At 56.8% G+C, this 17,162-nt stretch overlaps 2 protein-coding genes across 5 annotated transcripts in view; both read right to left on the reverse strand.

Moving 5' to 3' along the window:
* Positions 1-1,480: 1,480 nt before the first annotated feature.
* GNAT1 (G protein subunit alpha transducin 1) lies at positions 1,481-9,275 on the reverse strand. Of its 2 annotated transcripts, XM_006174100.2 has the most exons (9): positions 6,906-9,275; positions 5,582-5,624; positions 5,321-5,462; positions 5,065-5,222; positions 4,848-4,976; positions 4,488-4,617; positions 4,063-4,216; positions 3,760-3,951; positions 1,481-3,396 (listed from the first exon to the last, which is right to left on the reverse strand). In XM_006174100.2, exons 1-8 carry the CDS (start codon positions 7,009-7,011, stop codon positions 3,761-3,763), a joined length of 1,053 nt encoding a protein of 350 aa, XP_006174162.1. In that variant the 5' UTR covers positions 7,012-9,275; the 3' UTR covers positions 1,481-3,396; position 3,760. The 2 variants fall into 2 exon arrangements, with proteins under 2 accessions (XP_006174162.1, XP_032314356.1); XM_032458465.1 differs by having other exon boundaries at positions 3,012-3,951.
* A 160-nt stretch (positions 9,276-9,435) lies between these two features.
* The window catches only part of SEMA3F (semaphorin 3F), a 28,263-nt gene continuing 20,536 nt past the window's right edge, over positions 9,436-17,162 (reverse strand). For 2 of the 3 annotated variants that reach the window (XM_032458446.1, XM_032458447.1), the window contains 13 exons: positions 16,916-17,009; positions 15,469-15,588; positions 15,118-15,257; positions 14,878-14,992; positions 14,666-14,735; positions 14,356-14,500; positions 13,277-13,499; positions 12,574-12,662; positions 12,401-12,442; positions 12,058-12,215; positions 11,805-11,872; positions 11,421-11,554; positions 9,436-10,748 (listed from right to left, as the gene is read on the reverse strand). In XM_032458446.1, coding sequence (XP_032314337.1) covers positions 10,338-10,748; positions 11,421-11,554; positions 11,805-11,872; positions 12,058-12,215; positions 12,401-12,442; positions 12,574-12,662; positions 13,277-13,499; positions 14,356-14,500; positions 14,666-14,735; positions 14,878-14,992; positions 15,118-15,257; positions 15,469-15,588; positions 16,916-17,009 — 1,809 coding nt within the window. In that variant the 3' untranslated portion in view covers positions 9,436-10,337. The remainder of the gene's footprint in view (positions 10,749-11,420; positions 11,555-11,804; positions 11,873-12,057; positions 12,216-12,400; positions 12,443-12,573; positions 12,663-13,276; positions 13,500-14,355; positions 14,501-14,665; positions 14,736-14,877; positions 14,993-15,117; positions 15,258-15,468; positions 15,589-16,915; positions 17,010-17,162) is intronic. The other variant, XM_032458449.1, reaches the window with a different exon arrangement.

The raw sequence follows: 17,162 nt of genomic DNA on the forward strand, positions 1-17,162 counted from the left end.
AAGACTAGGGTGTGGCCGCCACTGGGCCAATTCTGGGCCGGCTCTCTCTGATCCTCTGCCCTGGACTGTGAATCAGGCATTGGGCATCCATTGATCCTGCTCCTTATGCTGTAATTATACCAGTGCGGTGATTTGGGCTGGGGAGGCTCTGGCCCGGGAGACTCAGAGGCAACCCTATGATCCTTGCTGCCCATAGACAGGGCAGCTTGAGGCCAGGCAGCGTCCCTAGTACATGGGGTCCAAGAATGTTGGTCTTTAATCCCAGTCTCTGGGATCAGAACCACACTTGGAAAGGGACTCACTGGAGCGTGGAGTCCAGCCTCTGCCTAGTGTTTGACCTTCTCTCTGTCCCTTCCCCAGAGAAGGCTGGGGAGCTCATTACTTTCCTTGCAAGACACAGTGGCTTCGCAGAAGACCCCAGTAGCCCACCTCTCCTGACAGCTTCCTATGTCTCAAGCCTGCCAGCTCCAGCTCCTCAAGGCCACCATCTTCTGCCTTGAGCCTCCCTCTAAAATCTCTCCATCACTCTCACCTGCGCCACCTCTCACCAGTAAACTGTTTGGGCAGAGGGTTCTGAGTAGGGATGAATAACCCTAACTCAGCCAGGTCCCAAACCATCCAGTGGAGGTCCTGAACTACTGGCCTGAGACCCATGCTCCCCTCAGGCCTCTGAACAGCACCAGCGTGGCTGACCACGTGTCCTGGGCTCCCTAACCCATCCCGTGTCTCCCCCAGTCTGTGCACAGGCCTGAGTACCCTCACTCTCCCCTTCCAGCCCCCTTAGGCTCACAGCGCCACTCTCCACCTGGAAATTGAGGATGCTGCCCATTTGCTACCTTCAGCCCAGCTGCAAGGATCTGTCTTACTTCTGGACATCTCCCCCAAGTGGCCACCGGCCCAGAAAACTCAGTCCCTTCAACAATCCTCTGTAATCCCAGCTCGGTGGAGGCAAGGATCTGTCTTACTTCTGGACATCTCCCCCAAGTGGCCACCGGCCCAGAAATCTCAGTCCCTTCAACAATCCTCTGTAATCCCAGCTCGGTGGAGGCATCACATGCACAGATCCAGACCCTTGTCACTGAGTCCCATTCATTGCTGATCCTGGCCCCATGGGGAATGAGGACATAAGTTTCTTCCTCAGGGATCCCACAGCCCCATCCTCTCTCCTCTCTTCCCCCATGGCCCACCCCCAGGAAAAATGTGTGCCCCTATACATGTGTTTTTATGAAAATTTTTAATGACTTTTTTTTCTAGAAGCAGATTTGGAAAATATCATTGAAGATTTTATTTCCATTCAAGCCAGGAAAATAATATTATAAATTTTGTTTTTGGTAGAAATAAAATAATTAAGCTTAAAGTCATGTTGTGAGTTTTCATATAAGTACTTTCAATTTTTTTCAATGTTTTTTCCTCTAATGTTCTGTTAAAAAATTAATCTTTAAAACTGCATAAAAACATATATAGGGTTGGACATTTTTCCTTTTGCTTCGGGGTCCAAGATGGCTCTCCAGGGCTCACTTGGATCTTTATTTAAAATTTGGATATTTTGTTCATCATGGATTTTTTTTGGTAGTAATTTTGATTTTTAAAATACTGCAGTAATATCTATCTAAATTACTGAATCTTTTAGCACCACCCTAAATTTTGCTGCTGAAGTGAGAGCCTCACTCCTGGCCCTGCAATTATGTCCTAGCTTCGAGGGCTTCCTGGACCCATCATCTTCTGCAGGAAGCACAGGCCCTCAGGCTGGCACTTGGCACCTGCCCACTGTCTCCCCACGCCACCTCCCCTTCCTTGCTCCCACTCCATTGAACACTCAAGGCCCACAAGCCCATGATCCTGGGCCTTCTACACCCTACTGCCTCTGCTGGAATGAGCTTCCACCTTGCAACCCCCTCTTGATACAAGACTGTCCCTGTGAATGTTTCCCACAACTCCTCAACCCCTCTCAAGAGGCACAAGTTGATCCCATGCCCCAAGAGTGCCCCTGCCAAGTCAGGTCAGGTGCCTCTCTCTGGAAGGGACCATCTTCCCACTTATGTCCAGCCGGCACTGTGCACTTAATAAATGCCCATGAGTCGTGATAATGAATGCTCTCCCCCTCCCCGCAAGAAAGGACAGCTGGGGCCTGATGCAAAGGTTTATTGCTGAGTCTGTGCATCTAGCTGAAGGGAGTGCGAATTATGCCCTGGCCTTGCTAGACAGGAGCTCCTTGTCCTTGTGCAGCACAGGCCCTGGCCCGTGGGCATCAGCAAGGACTCAGTGCTTGATGGGGAAGTAAGGAGGAGGGCTGTGGGGACATGGGATTTGTCCCTGTTGGCTGAGGCATGGCCCTCAGTTTCTCCCACCAGGGAATGGGCCCTGAATGGGAAGGGTGAGAGAAACTGCTGGCAGGGACAGGAGGGCCACCTGGGTTTGCTTGTGACCCAACCTGAGGTAGACTCCTCTGGGCACAACCTGGGCCTCCTTCCTGTCTCAAATCCTCTGTCTCGGACTGATCGATGGGACCCGGACTCTGCTCCCAGCCACCCCTCAGGACAGTTTGACCATTGGCCACAGCGGTGTCAACAGTACCCTCCCTCAATAGGTCATCCCCTTGGCTAGCCAGCCTGGAGTGCTGTGGGTGGGTGGATGAGGTAGGCTATGAATTCAGTGTCTGAGGATGAAAGGGGCAGAGCCTGTGGGGGAGGAGGTCAGGGTATGTGGGGAAGGGTCCAGCTTGAATATACCCCTGGCACCCAGGGGCTCCCAGGCCTGCCCCTACTCACTAATTCATCTACATTCAATCTACACAGGCCAGAGCTAGCTTGGACTTTGGACCCCTGAAGCTGCTGGGCGGGGCAGTCACTAGCCACTGGGTAGGCAGGTGTCAGACTTGTCACATGGAGGTGGTAAGGCTAGAATGGGCTGATGGTAAGCAGCAGGCCTGCGTGGAGGAGGGTTTCCTGCCTGCCCTACTGCCCTTTATGAAACTCTGGGAGGGAGGGCTGTTTGCTGAACCCAGACCCACCAGGTGAGTCATGGACCTCCAGGAGCAGGAGAGCCACAGGAGACTGGTCAGTTGGACACTGCTGAGTCACCATGAGCTCTAGCTGCCCCAAGTTCTGCTTGTTTCTAGCTGAGGCTGGCTATGGTGGGTTGTGGAGGCCAGTGCAGCCAGGCCGTGAAGGGCAGCACTAGGGGTGGGGGTGCCAGGCTCCGGGAGACCTGGCAGTCCTGGGAGCCATGGGGGAGGGTTAGGGCCTCAAGGCTAGTGGGGCTCAGGGCTTTGGGTCTGTGGCTGGTGGGGCCATAGCCTGGGGCCCAGGAGTCCTGGGGGCAGATTGGGTCCTGTGGACCAGGGCTACAAGGCGGCTAGGTCTACAGAATCTCAGGGGTACGCATGAGTTCTGGTACCTGTGAGGAGAAAAAGGAGCAGAGTCAACATTCTTAAGCACTAAAATAATTGGGTTTAGGCTGAGAGCGGCGGGAAGGTGGACTTGGAAGCAGTGGCACCTGGAGGGTTGTGGAGGGGTCAAAAGGGATTGATTGGGTGGTGCTTGTGAGCAGAGGGTAGGGGCCAGTGGCAGTGGGGTGGAGCCTGGTAGCAGTGGGGTCTGGGAGTTGGGGGCCAGACTACAGGCAATTAGAGTGGCTCTGGAAAGCTGGGTATGCGCCTGCTGTTGAGAGATGGGGTGGCAAGCTGGGAATGGGGCTTGGAGTATTGGGATTAAGGGGCACGACGACAGGGGAGCATCCTGGCCCTCGAGGAAGAGCCACCTCAGAAGAGGCCGCAGTCTTTGAGGTTCTCCTTGATGATGATGTCAGTGACGGCGTCAAAGACAAACTTGACGTTCTGTGTGTCGGTGGCGCATGTCATGTGAGAATAGATCTCCTTCACGTCGCGTCTCATGTTGAGCTCGAGGAACTGCACTTTGATGTAGTTACCGGCGTCCTCATACGTGTTAGGCCCTGGCGGGAAAGGTGGCTCTCACTCTGCCCCAAATCCTTCCTGCGGTGGGAGGAGAGCTGGCTGAGATAGTAGGGTGGGGGCACCGCTTAGCGGCAGATCGAGGGTCTCACCGTTATAGTCAGGGAAGCAGATGCTGAGATGAGCCTTTTTGATCTTCTCAAAGAAAACGTCCTTCTTGTTGAGGAAGAGCACGATGGACGTGGTAGCGAAGTAGCGGTGGTTGCAGATGCTGTTGAAAAGGTGCAGGCTCTCGTGCATGCGGTTCTGAGGAGGGCAGAGGCTGTCGGGCACCGGAGGACAGCGGCCGCCACCCCTACCTGGCCGATCCCTGCTCTCTGGGCTCTGAGGCCTCCCCGCCCTCCAGGACAGCTCCAAGACCGCCTCCCATTTAGCGCCCCTGAGCGGAGCTGCAGGCTGCCTAGTTTCCTCCTTCAGACTGCTCTGGGACAAATGTCCCCTACACGCCTGCAAGGCCGTCTCCGCTTTCCGCTGTCCACCTCCCGGCTTTAACTCTCAGGCCCTACTGGACACTCACCACTTCATCGTCCTCCACCAGCACCATGTCGTAAGCACTCAGCGCCGCGATGAAAATGATGCAGGTCACACCTTCGAAGCAGTGGATCCACTTCTTGCGCTCCGAGCGCTGCCCGCCCACATCAAACATTCTGCAGGGCCGTGGGGACCTTAACCTGCGCCATCGAGCCCACTGGACGCACCCACAGGCATCCCCTCCTAATGCTAGCTGGGAGGCACCCAGATGGGACTGGCATCCGGCGGGGCCAGGCCTTTCTGTAGGCGGGGTGTCCGAGAAGGGGCAGGGTCTGTAGCCATTGGGCCTTGGGCGGTGAACTTGTAGGCAGGCCCCCAGAGATAGAGCGAGGGCGCGGGGTCATACCGGAAGTTGAGGTCCTTGAAGGAGAACTGTGTCTCAATGATACCCGTAGTCTTGACACGGGAGCGCAGCACGTCTTGTTCAGTGGGCACATAGCCTGGGGTTACCAGGCGCTCCAGGTCCGAGAGGTAGCTGCGAAAGACCCCGGGTGTGGGTAGGGTTGCGTGGATGGGTGTGTCAGGGCCCCGCCCACGCCCCTGCACCCGGCCTGCGCTCTCACTAGCCCGCAGAGTCGTTGAGCTGGTACTCCGAGGCGCGCTCAAAACAGGCCTGGATGCCCGAGTCCTTCCACAGCCTCTGGATGATGTCTGACATCTCCTTGGGCATCGTGCCCTCCTCGATGGTGTCGGCCATGTGCATCAGCTTCCGGGCGTCGTCCTGGGGGAAGAGGGAGTGGTTGGTAGTGACCACGGACTTGGGCCCAGCCTCGTGCCTCGAGTCCCCAGAGGCCCTGTTCAACCCTCCTCTTGGCACACCTGACGCGCAGAGTCTCCATACTGGATGTTCAGTGTGGTCATGGCACGCACTATGGCCAGGATAGACTGCAGCGTATTGCCATAGATGATGGCAATGAACTCGAGGCACTCTTCCAGCGAGTACCCATCTTGATGGATGATCCTACGGGCGGGAGGAGTCGGGTCAGCTTATCTTGGGTAGGTGGGGTAGGACAGACCCCGTGCTTGCGTATTCCCACCCCCAGGGGCCCCCAGGGGCCTCCATAGGGCAGAGGCACTCACTTCATCTGCTTGACAATGGTGCTCTTCCCAGACTCACCGGCACCTGAAATGGAAGCCCTGCCTCAGAGCCACGCTGACCGCACTACTCCTTTACCCCATCAAAAAAAAAAAAGCCCACAAAAAACCAAGGTCTGCAAGATGGCTAGGGGACCCAGAGCACTAGCCCAACCCCCAGAACAGTTCCACTTGTCTTCCCCCAACCCTCCAAAATAAAGTACTGGCACCCAGGCGGAAAAACGTTTGTAAATGTCAAGGGTGACAGAAAGGGGCTGACGAGGGGAATCCAACTGTGCTGGGGAGCCTCCAAGACTGGTATACGCAGTCGTTAGTAGCCTGAGACCAAAATAAAGAAAATCTGGAGCGCCACCTTGTGGAAAATTCTGGTACTGCATGCAGAGATTATTTGAGCCAGGTCAACCCCTGCTTTTCACCTTGGGTGGGAGGGTGTGTCTCTTAGGGGCTCAGAAGGAATTAGTGTCTTTGGGCTGGGGAGAGGACAGAGCTGACAGCCCCTCTGAGCCTACTCTCGTGTGGGCGTTGGGCACAGTTAATGAGATTTCCAGCTTAGCCTTTCTGTCTTTCCTGGGGTACTCTAGCTTGGCCCCTCTGCCCTCATCCAGCTTCTGACTGGACACCGGAGAGCCTGGGTAGAGCCTGCAATTCCCTTTCAAAGCAGCTCTTTCTTCCACTTGGGGGGAGGCAGTGGCCTTGAGGCACTGGTTCTGCACCATCTCCCCTCACTACCCAGGGGACCATGGACATGGCTTTATCTATTCCCCACTGGGTCTTACTATCCCTCTACCCTCGTTAGCTGCTTCGCAGATTTTCCAACAGTAAAGCCCTGGAAACTAGGGCCATTGTCCTTGGATCGAGGTGGTCCTAGTTGCTGCTCATTCAGAACTGTGATTTTCTCCTTCCCAAGGGAGCAGCCCTATTGTGGGGCTCCCAAGGAGGCCCCTAGTTTCTAAGCTCTGCCCCACAGACCCATCAAGCCAAAGGCTAGAGTTTGAGGGAGCCCAGCCAGGGCAAAAGTGTGCCTCATACATACACCTCTACAAAAGCGTGGTTGGCACACACTGCTTAGAAGGGGAGGTCGCCTGAGGCTGGGCTCCCCGGAGAGGGGTTCTGGGGGATCCCAAACCTTAGGAAGCCAAGGTATCACCTGTCAGACCTGACCCTGCTTGGCCAGGGCTCCCACTCTGTTCCCTGCCCGGTTGCAAGCTCATTCTGTTTCCCAAATCACCCCTGCTTCAGAAAAGGGCCACCTGCCTACCCCTAGGCCTCTGACTGGTGGCAGTGGCCCCACCTGGGCCCACACCCCTACCCAGAAGCAGCAGTTTCACGGTTCGAGCATCCTTCTCCGCATCTTCTTTCAGCTTCTTTTCCAGCTCCCTTGAGTGCTTCTCCTCAGCGCTGGCCCCAGCCCCCATGGTCCCAGCAGGAGGCAAAGGAACAAGGTGGTCAGTTGGCTCTTCTGGATGGAGGGGCTCCCCAGAGCCAGGCTCAGACCAGCCTCTGGCCTCCCCAGACACCCTTCTGACCCCAGAACTGGCAATCAACTGGCTGTCCACAGACCTGGCAAGCCCTGGTGGGGCTGCTTAGTGGGATTTGAGGGTTGTGGGTACCCAAGAGCCAATCAGAGACAAGGACAGGTGAATCCAGCTCAGCCCCCAGCCCTTCTAATCGGGCTGGCATGGCCCCAATCCCTCAACTGCTGACTCTGCACCCCCTCTACACTGCTCCCCAAACCCTCTGAGAGAGACCCTGAAGTCAGTCCAGCCCCTGCTCCAGAGCAGGGAGACCTTGGTCCAGGCTCAGAAAGGGGAGGATAGGGCCTCAAGTCCGGGGGTGGGAGAAGTGGGGGGTGGGCCTGGCAGCAGGGAGAAGGAGGAGAAGCCCAGCCCAGCACTGGTCTCAAAACTGCTCCTTACTGGCTGTAGGGGATGGGTGCCCCCATCTTTAACCCCATTTTACCGAAGACTAAGTGAAGGCTCGGGGGTCACACGGCAGGAGGTGGTTGAGAAGGGCTGAGTGATTCTGGACCAGGGGTTCCATGCTTCACAGGGAGTCAAGAGGGAAAGGTGGACATCACATATGCCCTGTACTGAAGGCTGGTCTCAGCTGGGCAAGGCTTCTACATGCCTCTATGATTCCAACGGACTTGGGTGGGCGTGCATGTCTGCTACCTGTACTGGGTGTGTACGTCTGTCCTTTACTGGCACCAAGCAAGGCAGTGACATGACACGTTTGTGTATACTGTGTGTACACATGTGCCTGTGTGTTGTGTCTATGCTCGCCTGCTTGTTTACCTGTGTGTGCGTGTGTGGATATACTTTTGTGTATTTCTCTTCATGTGCACATGTTTGTATGTGGACTTCGCTGTGCTTATCTGAGTTAACATATGCATGTGTGCATGAATGTCTAAGTCCCTGAACATGCAATGCACGTTAGTGTGGTCTTGCCTGCGTTTGCCTGTGCGTATGTCAGTGTGTCTGTATGCATGAACATCTATGCACGTATCTGCCTGTATGTGTGCATGCTTGCATGTGCCTGTGCCTCTATGTACACTTGTACTTGAGTGTAACAGTCTCTGATCTGCAGAGGTGACCAGGCTCTTCCAGGGGATGTCCTGCAGGCCTGTTGTCAGATGGGGAACCTGAGTCCCAGAGCAGGTCTGGCGCTCCCAGGGGCATGGAGGAGTGGGGCTCATCTGCTCTGCTCTTCTGTCTCCTGGTGGGGCTTTGGGACCTGCCTACAAGTATCTCTAGGGCACACCTGACTCAGCTCTGGGATCTGAGGTCTGTGTGTGGGTTCAGATGGGGCCGGGTGTGCTGCTGTAAGGGGTTCAACTGAGCATGTAGTGTTGAGTTCCCACCTCTGGAGATTTACTACCCGCCTCCCTGAGCCCCCTGGCTGGACTCCTCGGAAATCTGGCTGCCTTAGTACTCAACTCTTTTGCCGACCTAAGAGACCACAAAGGGGTGCCAGGGCCCCAGATACTGAGCATTGAAGACTGTCCCTAAACGTGTGGGAAGTGGATACCAGCTCCGTGAGCTGGTGGCTTCAACATATACCCTGTTGGGTGTGGGGGTATCTGTCCAGGAGCAACAGACAATTTGTGCCACTTTGAGACTTCATGTTCCATTCATCCTCTACCTGCCTTCCAACTATGTTGTAAGTGGGCCCGAGAGGTTTGGGAGGGGGTCTCTGAAGCCCCCTACACATTGCCCAAAGGTTTGGGGTGGTACAGGAGCTTAGGTTTGTTAAACCAACAAAAAACTGGTTTCTACATATTGGGTTTATTTAAAAGGGAACCATTCCACTGCCTCCCAGTCCCCACCTGGTTCCCCTTGCCTGCCAGGTATGGCCCTAAGCCCTGATGGATCCATGAGCCTTCCGGCTCTTAAATTCCCCTGCCAGGGCTTAAATTCCATTTGGCCCAGGGCCCTCAGCCCCACCTCTTCCCCTCTAGCAGCTCCCACCTCTCCTGGTCTTCCTGACCTCTGGACATTTGCTCCTGCTGGTCCCTCTGCTGAGAGCTGGCTAGGAGGAGGCAGGAAGCATGGGAATTCTGCTGATTCTCAGGGCAGAGGCCACTGAACTGTGAAGGCTATGGCTTTGTCTTGCCAATTCTGAGTCCTTAGTGCCCTGTGGGACACAAAGCCAGGTGAGAAAGTGGTGTGAACAAATGATCAAACCACTGAATGAGCGAATGGAAGCTGGGCTTGCAGAAGATATCGTGGGGGGACTGGTAGCCAGGCCACATTGTCAGGGGAGGGGACAGAAGAGACAGAACTTGGGTGTGGGCTGAACCCCATCCTCCCTCCTCTGCCAAGGAGAAAGCCAAAGTCTAATCCCAGAGCCAGTGTTTATTAGCACGATGGAACCCCAGGGTAGGTGTGGCCTGGGCAGCAGAGGGCCACCTGGAGCCCCCACCCACCTACCCAACTGCCCTTCAGAGCTATTTACACCCATCATCTGAAGTGGTAGGCAGAAGGGAGCCCTGGGAGCCCCTACTGGCCCCAGGCCTCCACCATGGCTCCCTTCCCCCTCAGCCCTGCCCACACCTGGCCCCTCTGCTCTCCTCCCTAGTCCCATCACGGTGGCACAGACAAAAAGAGGAGGTAGAGTAGCCAGACAGGGAGGGAGGGGGACTGGAGGTGCTGCCCCACCCAGGTAGGGCTCCTCTCCTCCTGTCCCCAATAAATAAATACCCAGGAAGGGGCTGGCCTTGACTGAGTGCCCCTCTCCCAGGCAGGGGCTGGCATCCTGTGACGGCCCCGTCTTCCCTTCTCTGAGTACATCTGAGCCCCCACCCCCCACCCCCAGTCTCCAAAACAGTCCTCGCATCCACGTCTATGCCGACGGCGCAGGCTGACAGCACACACTGGCAGAGGTGTCCGGTCCGTGCCCCATCCAGGTAGAGCTCGCTCCCTCCCCGTGTCCGGCAGATCCCGGCAGTGGCTGTTGAGCAGGTAGACTCCTAGCTGAGCCTGGGGACTGTGGTCCTGGCCTGGCCCTGCCAACTGGCTGGGGCTGGTTAGGTGGGCTCCATTTTCTGTCATCTCTGACCAGCACGGGTCTAAGTTTTGGACGATGCTGACACTGAGGCAGACTATTTACAACCCACCAATAAATACTGTCTTTGCAGGGGCAGGGTGTGTATAGAATATAGATATTTTATATATATATATATCTTTTATATTAAAAGGGACAAGGGCTAGGCTGGCCCATTGCAGGGCTCAGACAGCAGGCCTCATGTGTCCGGCGGGTGGTGGCGGCGGTTCCGGGGCTTTTTCTGGTCCTGGGGTTCAGGAGGCCTGGGTGCCCCTGGGGCCTCCCTGGGGCTGGGAGGCACGTGGCGCCAGTAGCCCTGGCAGTACTGGTGGATGAGGCCCACTTCCGGCTGGGCCAGCAGCTGGGCCAGCTCCTGGTAAGGGGGTGTTGGGAGGCCGGCGCCTGGGGGCGGTGGGACGCTCACAACTGGCGGTGGGAAGAGGGCAGCATGGACGGCATCTCGGCCCAGGACATGCAGCTGCACCCGTGTGATGACGTGCTTGAAATTGTTCTCGGTGGCTGTACAGGAGTAGAGGCCTCGATCACCAAGCTGCAGGGCGCGAAGCAGCAAGCCCTGCTCTGTGCGCAGGAAGCGGTCCTCTGCACGAATCTGCAGAGGCAGGGAGTGGGGCTCAGGGGTGGCGTGACCACCCTGCTGCCCCAGCCAGCTCCCAGATCAGACCACCTTTTCGGCCACCCAATATAGGAGCACCCATGTGGAATTTCCATATACCAAGAAAAGCCCCCATGAAGTTGCCACATAACATCTGAATAAGGCACATAACACCTGAGTAATACACGCACTTCCGTTTAGGGAGGAATGACCCTTAGGGGGTTCTGTACAATGACAGAATTCTGGAGCATACACACAATTTCTATTTAATGAGAATAAATAGATATTGGGACACCCTTGCAGAACTTGCACACAAGAAGGGATTGCCTCGGAGGTATTTCTATAATATGAGGGCTGCCCCACAGAATTTCCATGTGCTGGAGCTCACCCATGTGACGTTTCCCTACAATGTTACCACACTGATATACTTCCAATGGAATACACATTTGAATTTTCAGATAAATGGGCATGCCTACAAAACCTCACAGAGTTTCCATATAACTGGATTCACCCAAATGATTTTCATGTAGGAAAGGGAGCATGGAAGGCCTTTCTTAGGATGAGGGCTGCCCTAGATGGGTTCCTCTACCACCTTTCACCCACGTGGAATTTCTATTGTATAAGGGACTCCCGAAGCCATGGTAAGGACTGCGGGGCACAGGAAATCACCTCACGGCGCCGGTCACTGGGATCTCGCTGGAACAGCCACTTAACAGTGGCCTGGGGTGAGCGGGGCTGGCACTCAAGGAAGGCTGCGCTCCCCGCCACGCCGTACTGCACAGACTCCACAGCGTTCTTGTTGGCTGTGGAGCAAGAGAGTTCTGCGTGAAAGCAGCCCAGCGTCTGGGCAGACTACAGGCTGGCAAGGAGCATGTACAGGGACACCCACCCAAACAGGCAGGGATGTGCCATGAGGGGGTGGCTAGGGACATCGCTTCTCCAAGACCCCTCTCATCCCCTCACCCCCATGGACCATGGGAGAAGCCTTCTAGCGGGGGCCCGTGGGCAGCTCCACGCCAAGGAGTGCCCAGTGGTGAGACACAGCACACTCACCGTTGGAATTGAATCCACGGCACTGCCTGATAGGGTTCCCATGCCGGACGTCCTGCCGGCGGCTCCGCCTGGATGAAGATAGCTCCTGAAGGAGTATTCCAAAGAAAGCTTGCCCCCTCCCCGTAGGTCCCTCTACCCTCAAAACACCAGGGTAGGATATCTCATCCATAGTCTCTCAGGGTTATATCACATCCACTTCCAAACCTCCAGGACAGGGCCCTGGCCAAAATTCCAAGGGTCTGGGGGTCCACACCTCTTAGAGGATGCTGTGTAGCGGGAACAGGCCTGGCCATCCCAGGCACAGTAGGGGTCCCGGGCGAGGCAGCAGTCGGCGCAGGCAGCCCCATATGCCTGGCAGCGGTGCAGGCTCAGGTGTGTGACGCCCACAGCTGAGGCCACGTATAGCTGTTGCTGTGGGCAGGGGTAGGGGCTTGTCAGTTCCCTCCCCGCAGCCAGCCCTCCTAGGGAGCCAGCTGGGCCAGGCTGCTCCCTTTCCTGTTCTGTGCCTCAGGGCAAACCCACCTCTGTGCCAACGGGATGACCCCAAGGGGAAGCAGGCTCCATCCCCATCCCCAGTCCACCTCGCTAAAACTCACCCTCTTGGAAGAGATGGTCATGGTCTTAACGGGTGCTGGGTCCTAGAAGAAGATAGGCATCAGCTCATGACCCTAGGGACCCCTCTCTGCCCTGACCAGGAGGTCTGAGGTCAGGAGCTGGTACCAAGGAAGGCCAGGGTGAGGAGGACAGGACTGGGTGGTGTCACACCCACCTTGAAGACCTCCACCTCCTCTAGCATGAGCTCCTCCATCTCCTGGTCATCTTTAGGCAGCACAATCACCTTCTGCACTGTCCCGCGGTCTGGAACGGGCCAGGCAAGGCCTCAGTAGGGCTGAGGATGCTGGGGAAGGGGCACCAGCCTCAGCCCCTTCCCCCACCAGGGCCCAAACCCCCAGGGGCAGTGGAGCAGGAGTTCTGCACCAAGGATGAAGAGTTGCCCCAGAAGAGGGGAAGGGGTCTGAGGAGCTGGCCCAGGATAAAGGGGAGTTTCAGCTAGAGTCCAGCCTTCCGACCCCAGGCCCTCATTCTGGGAAGCTGAGAACGGGATGCTGGAGGTTTTCTCCTGTGTTGAGGGCTACTGAACAGCAGCAGGGGCACTTGGTGTGTGCACACAAGAGCATGTGTGTCAGTATTTGGACCCATGTATCCTGGAGGCATCTGCCATCTTCCCCCTTTTCCTGCTCACATGAGTCCCCAGGCACCCAGTCCTGGCCACCAGGGATGGGGTGGGAATGGGGTTTCCCCACCCCTGCTCTCAGTTGTCCTGGTCATAGAGAAAGCTCCAGAGGATAAAGATGGCAGAGTTGACCTTGACAACCCCGACCAACCCCTGACCAGGGTAGTCCCAGCCCCTGGATCAGCACCCTCCACCCAGTGGGCCCAGCGTGGGAGGGGCCGGGAGCAGCAGTGGGTACCTGTGCCCAGGAAAAGCACCTCATAGCGCCCATCGGCTGCATCCACCTGGTCCACGGCGACAGTGGTGAGACGGTAGGGAGCGCCTGTGCGGACCACCAGGGGCCGCCGCTGCAGAGGGTACACGGCCTGGTACATGAGCGGGTGGCTGCGCATGAAGTTGATCACTTCATCAGGGTAGTCCTTGGTGGACTTCATGGATGGTGTGAAGGTTCCGCCAGGGCACTGCGGGCAGGTGATGAGCGTCAGGCCCAGGCCACCTGGATGGGGCCTGCTGGACCCATTCACTTCAGAAGAGGTCTCTGATCTGTCTGTCTGTCTGTCCTCACCTGCCCCCATGCTCTGCTCCTCTGAAACCCCATCCAGACTCTTGCCCTATGTCCAATCTCTCTGCAGGTTCTGCTCCAGCCAAGATCCAAGGTCTCACATGGCCAAGTCCCAAGGCCATGTCCCCGGCCTCATGTGCCATGACCTTGTGGCAGCACTTGGCAGAGCCGACCAAGGCCTTTCTAGATGCTCATCCCCATCCCCACTTGTCTCCTTCCTCTCTAGCTGTTCTTCCAGCCCCCTCCCCCCACCCCACCCCTACTCAGCAGGACTGCAGGCCCTGAGCTCCTTTATCACTGGGCACATGATCAGATCACGCTGCTCTCTGTTTAGACTCCTGCACTGGCTCCTGTCACATCAAGATCAGGTGAATCGTCTCCCACAGCTGCAGGGGCTCCCACCCACCCCCACTTCCAGCCTGCCTCCCAGCTTTTGCCTTGAAGACTCTTCCCTACAACTTTCACCCCCAGAGGGAGCAGCCTGCCACACCCAGCCCACCACCTTTGTTTCAGGATCCTAGCTGGGTTCTTTCACAGCCTGACACTGTGTAAACGATGGAGGGTTTTTTTGGTGAGCTTTATTCTAACTGCAGCTTTATTGAGGGTAACTGGTGAGTTTATACGTGTATATGGGCCACCTCTCCCACTTGGCTGTGAGTGCCATGATGATAGGGCCTGGGTCTGCAGAGGATCTGACCTAGGGCAGGCTTCATAGTAAGAGGGGAAAGGGAAATGGGAGTAAGTGAGGTCCTCACCGTGCCGGGCCGTGGGTAGGGCATCTTCCCTGAGAAGGGCATCCACTGGTAGTTGGGGCCCTCCTTGTGGGCAAAGGGCCCATTGAAGACCATGCGAATGTCAGCCATGGAGTAGACACACACGGCAGAGCCTCGGAACACGGAGCTGTGGGCAGGGCAGGTGCTGTTGCGCATAGTGCAGACCCTTGGCCCAGGGCCCCTCCCCAGCCTGCCCTGACCCATGGCTCACCACCAGGATGGGGTCCTGCACAAGTCATAGCCTCCCAACCCAGCCACACCTTACCACTGCCCGCCCCGACCCCAGCCTCACCCCGAGGACGTAAAGACAGCATAAATGACTGGGTTCCTCACATCCTGGGTCTGCTGGACAAACACATCCTCTGGGGACAGAGGGAGACGGTGCTATGAGGGTACCTTGGCCAGGAGCCCCAAGGCCCTGCCCACTCCTGCCCAGGGGACCACCCATCCAGCCGCCATCCCGCCTCATAGCCACAGGACTCCTCCCTCCTGCCGGGTGCTCACGGAGCTCGTCAAAGTGAGTCTCGATGCCATCATCGCCAGGCACGGAGCAGACCAGCCGTGCCTTCAGGAATGTGCTCCACTTGTTGACCAGGCAGCAGTGACCTCCATCATCGTTCTAGGGGGTGGGGGCAGGGACAGGTCAGAATTGCTCCCTCACCCCACAGACTCAGCTGGCGCCAGGCTAACAGAGCCAGGACTGGGCCTGGAGAGAGGGTGGCAAGCGGCCCCGCCAGTGCGTACCAGGCAGATCCGCCCGATGCGGGCGTACACGGCGGGGTTCTGCGGCGCCTCCGCCGACCGCTCACGGAAGAAGAAGTAGAGCTTGTCGTCGTTGCGCTCCGCGCTGTCCGGGATGAGCTCAGCGTGGATGAATGAAGGGTCTGCAGGTGGGCAGGGGTCAGCTGGGCGAGCCTCCCCAGACAAGGCCTCTTTCCCCAGCCAGATACAGGAACACTCCCAACTCTTTCTCAGATAAGAAACTACTCCCGCCCCAGCCGTCAAGGGCCGAAAATCCCCTCACAAGTGTTTCTTGATGATCTCCCCGCCGCATCCCAGGTAGGCTGCCGCGGAGGTCTCCTGGGCTGCACTCACCATTGAGCCACCGGGAGTTGTACTGGTCGGTGCGCATGGCCGTCTGCTTTCCAAGTGTGCGGAAGATGGCTGCGTCAGTGCCCATGAAGTCGATGTACACGCCCGCGTACAGCTCCTCGTCTGCGGGTGGCCCAGGGGGTCAGTCAGGGGACGCCCTTGGCTAGGGTCGCTGCACAGCACAGACGACTTCCAGGGCAGGGTCTCATCTTTCCCTCAGGTTCTCCAGGGCACCCTCTTTCACCAGTGGGGTGCTGGTAAACGTTGAACAACTGGCTCTGGGAGGACTGGGATTAGCATCAATTGGCTCTGATTAGTAGCCAGAGCCAATTTCTGTGGTGTAAATACTCCTGCCATGGCTGATTTCAAGATACTAATCTGAGGTCACCGAAAGTGAGGTTGGGAAGAGCTACGGAAAGAGGTTGGGAAGAGCTGCCAAAACCACCGTCTAGTATTTCTACCCTGTGGAGACCACAGATGCCAATAATCTCAAGAACACTGATAACCATAAAATGTAGTAAAATCATTAGGAAGTAATGAGTTTTGAGTATTTTTACCTTTGTTTTTCAAGTAACTTATTAAATCGTACACTTACATAATTTACTTTTTAATAATAGCTGAGTCTAACAGTTGGCCCACAAAATATCTGAAAATTTAACAATTGCACTGGCTCCAGCAGGGCAGGCCCTGTCTTCCCCCTTCAGACTCCCTGGGCTCTGCCATCAGGCTAGGACCTCACTCACCAAGACAGGGAGGATAATGCCCACCCTCCGCCTTTCCTAGGCTGGGAGGTGGCACACTGCCCAGCAGCTGCTCTGAGAGGCAGACTGGGTTGGAAAGCCAGAAACTAGGCAGAGTGCAGGGACCAGGGTCAGCAGTGGGCTCATCCCACCTGGGGCAGGGGCAGCAGCTCCTCCTGAGACCCCAGGCAGGACTCCTCCCCAGAGAACATTCTCCCGACTCTCCCAGACACTTGGCCAGACCAGAAACAAATTCCCCAAGTTGGCCACAGGGCCAGGACTCTCCACTGGTGCTTCCTTGTGGGCCTCTCCCAGCCCCCCAGACAATCCAAGAACATGCAATGGGACCACCCCTTACATCACCCCCCAGTGCAGACTCAGCCGTTCTTCTCTTCCAGGCGGCCTCTGGCCTGGACAGTTCTGGCCTTTGCATGGAGCACACTGTGGATTTCGGGGTAGAATCTGGGCCCCCAAGCCCTCCCCCATCTGAGGGTCTGGATGGAGGCTTATAGCACCTCGTCTCTGCCCCTCAGCTCACACTGGGGTCTGGTCTGTACCCCTCCCCTTGTCAGGTGGGGGCACATTGCAGAGGGTTCAGAGACGGTGATTTCATGGTCTCTGCACTGGGGTAAGTGGTGCCACACTCCCCACTGTAGAGGCAGTGGCCACACCTTTAGGCAGTAGAACCAGGGTAGGGTGGGGGCACTCACTGATGAGGGCCGAGGCTGTGTCCAGCTTGGGGTCGTACGGACACTTGCCCTTCCCTGACTCGAGTCTCTCAGGCTCCAGGTAGAAGATGTAATCCTGCAGGGCAGAGAGGGGCTCAGCATTGTCCAAACCATCCCACAGCCAGGAAGAGCTGGGGCACCAGGCTCCCAGGCGGAGAGTGAGCCCCCAGGGACACCCTGCTTCACTCCCCAGCTCTCCTTGGGTTTTAACTCTGTTTAGCCAGGTTTC

This window comes from Camelus ferus, chromosome 17 (assembly GCF_009834535.1).
Source record: "Camelus ferus isolate YT-003-E chromosome 17, BCGSAC_Cfer_1.0, whole genome shotgun sequence".
Taxonomy (NCBI): Eukaryota; Metazoa; Chordata; class Mammalia; order Artiodactyla; family Camelidae; genus Camelus; species Camelus ferus.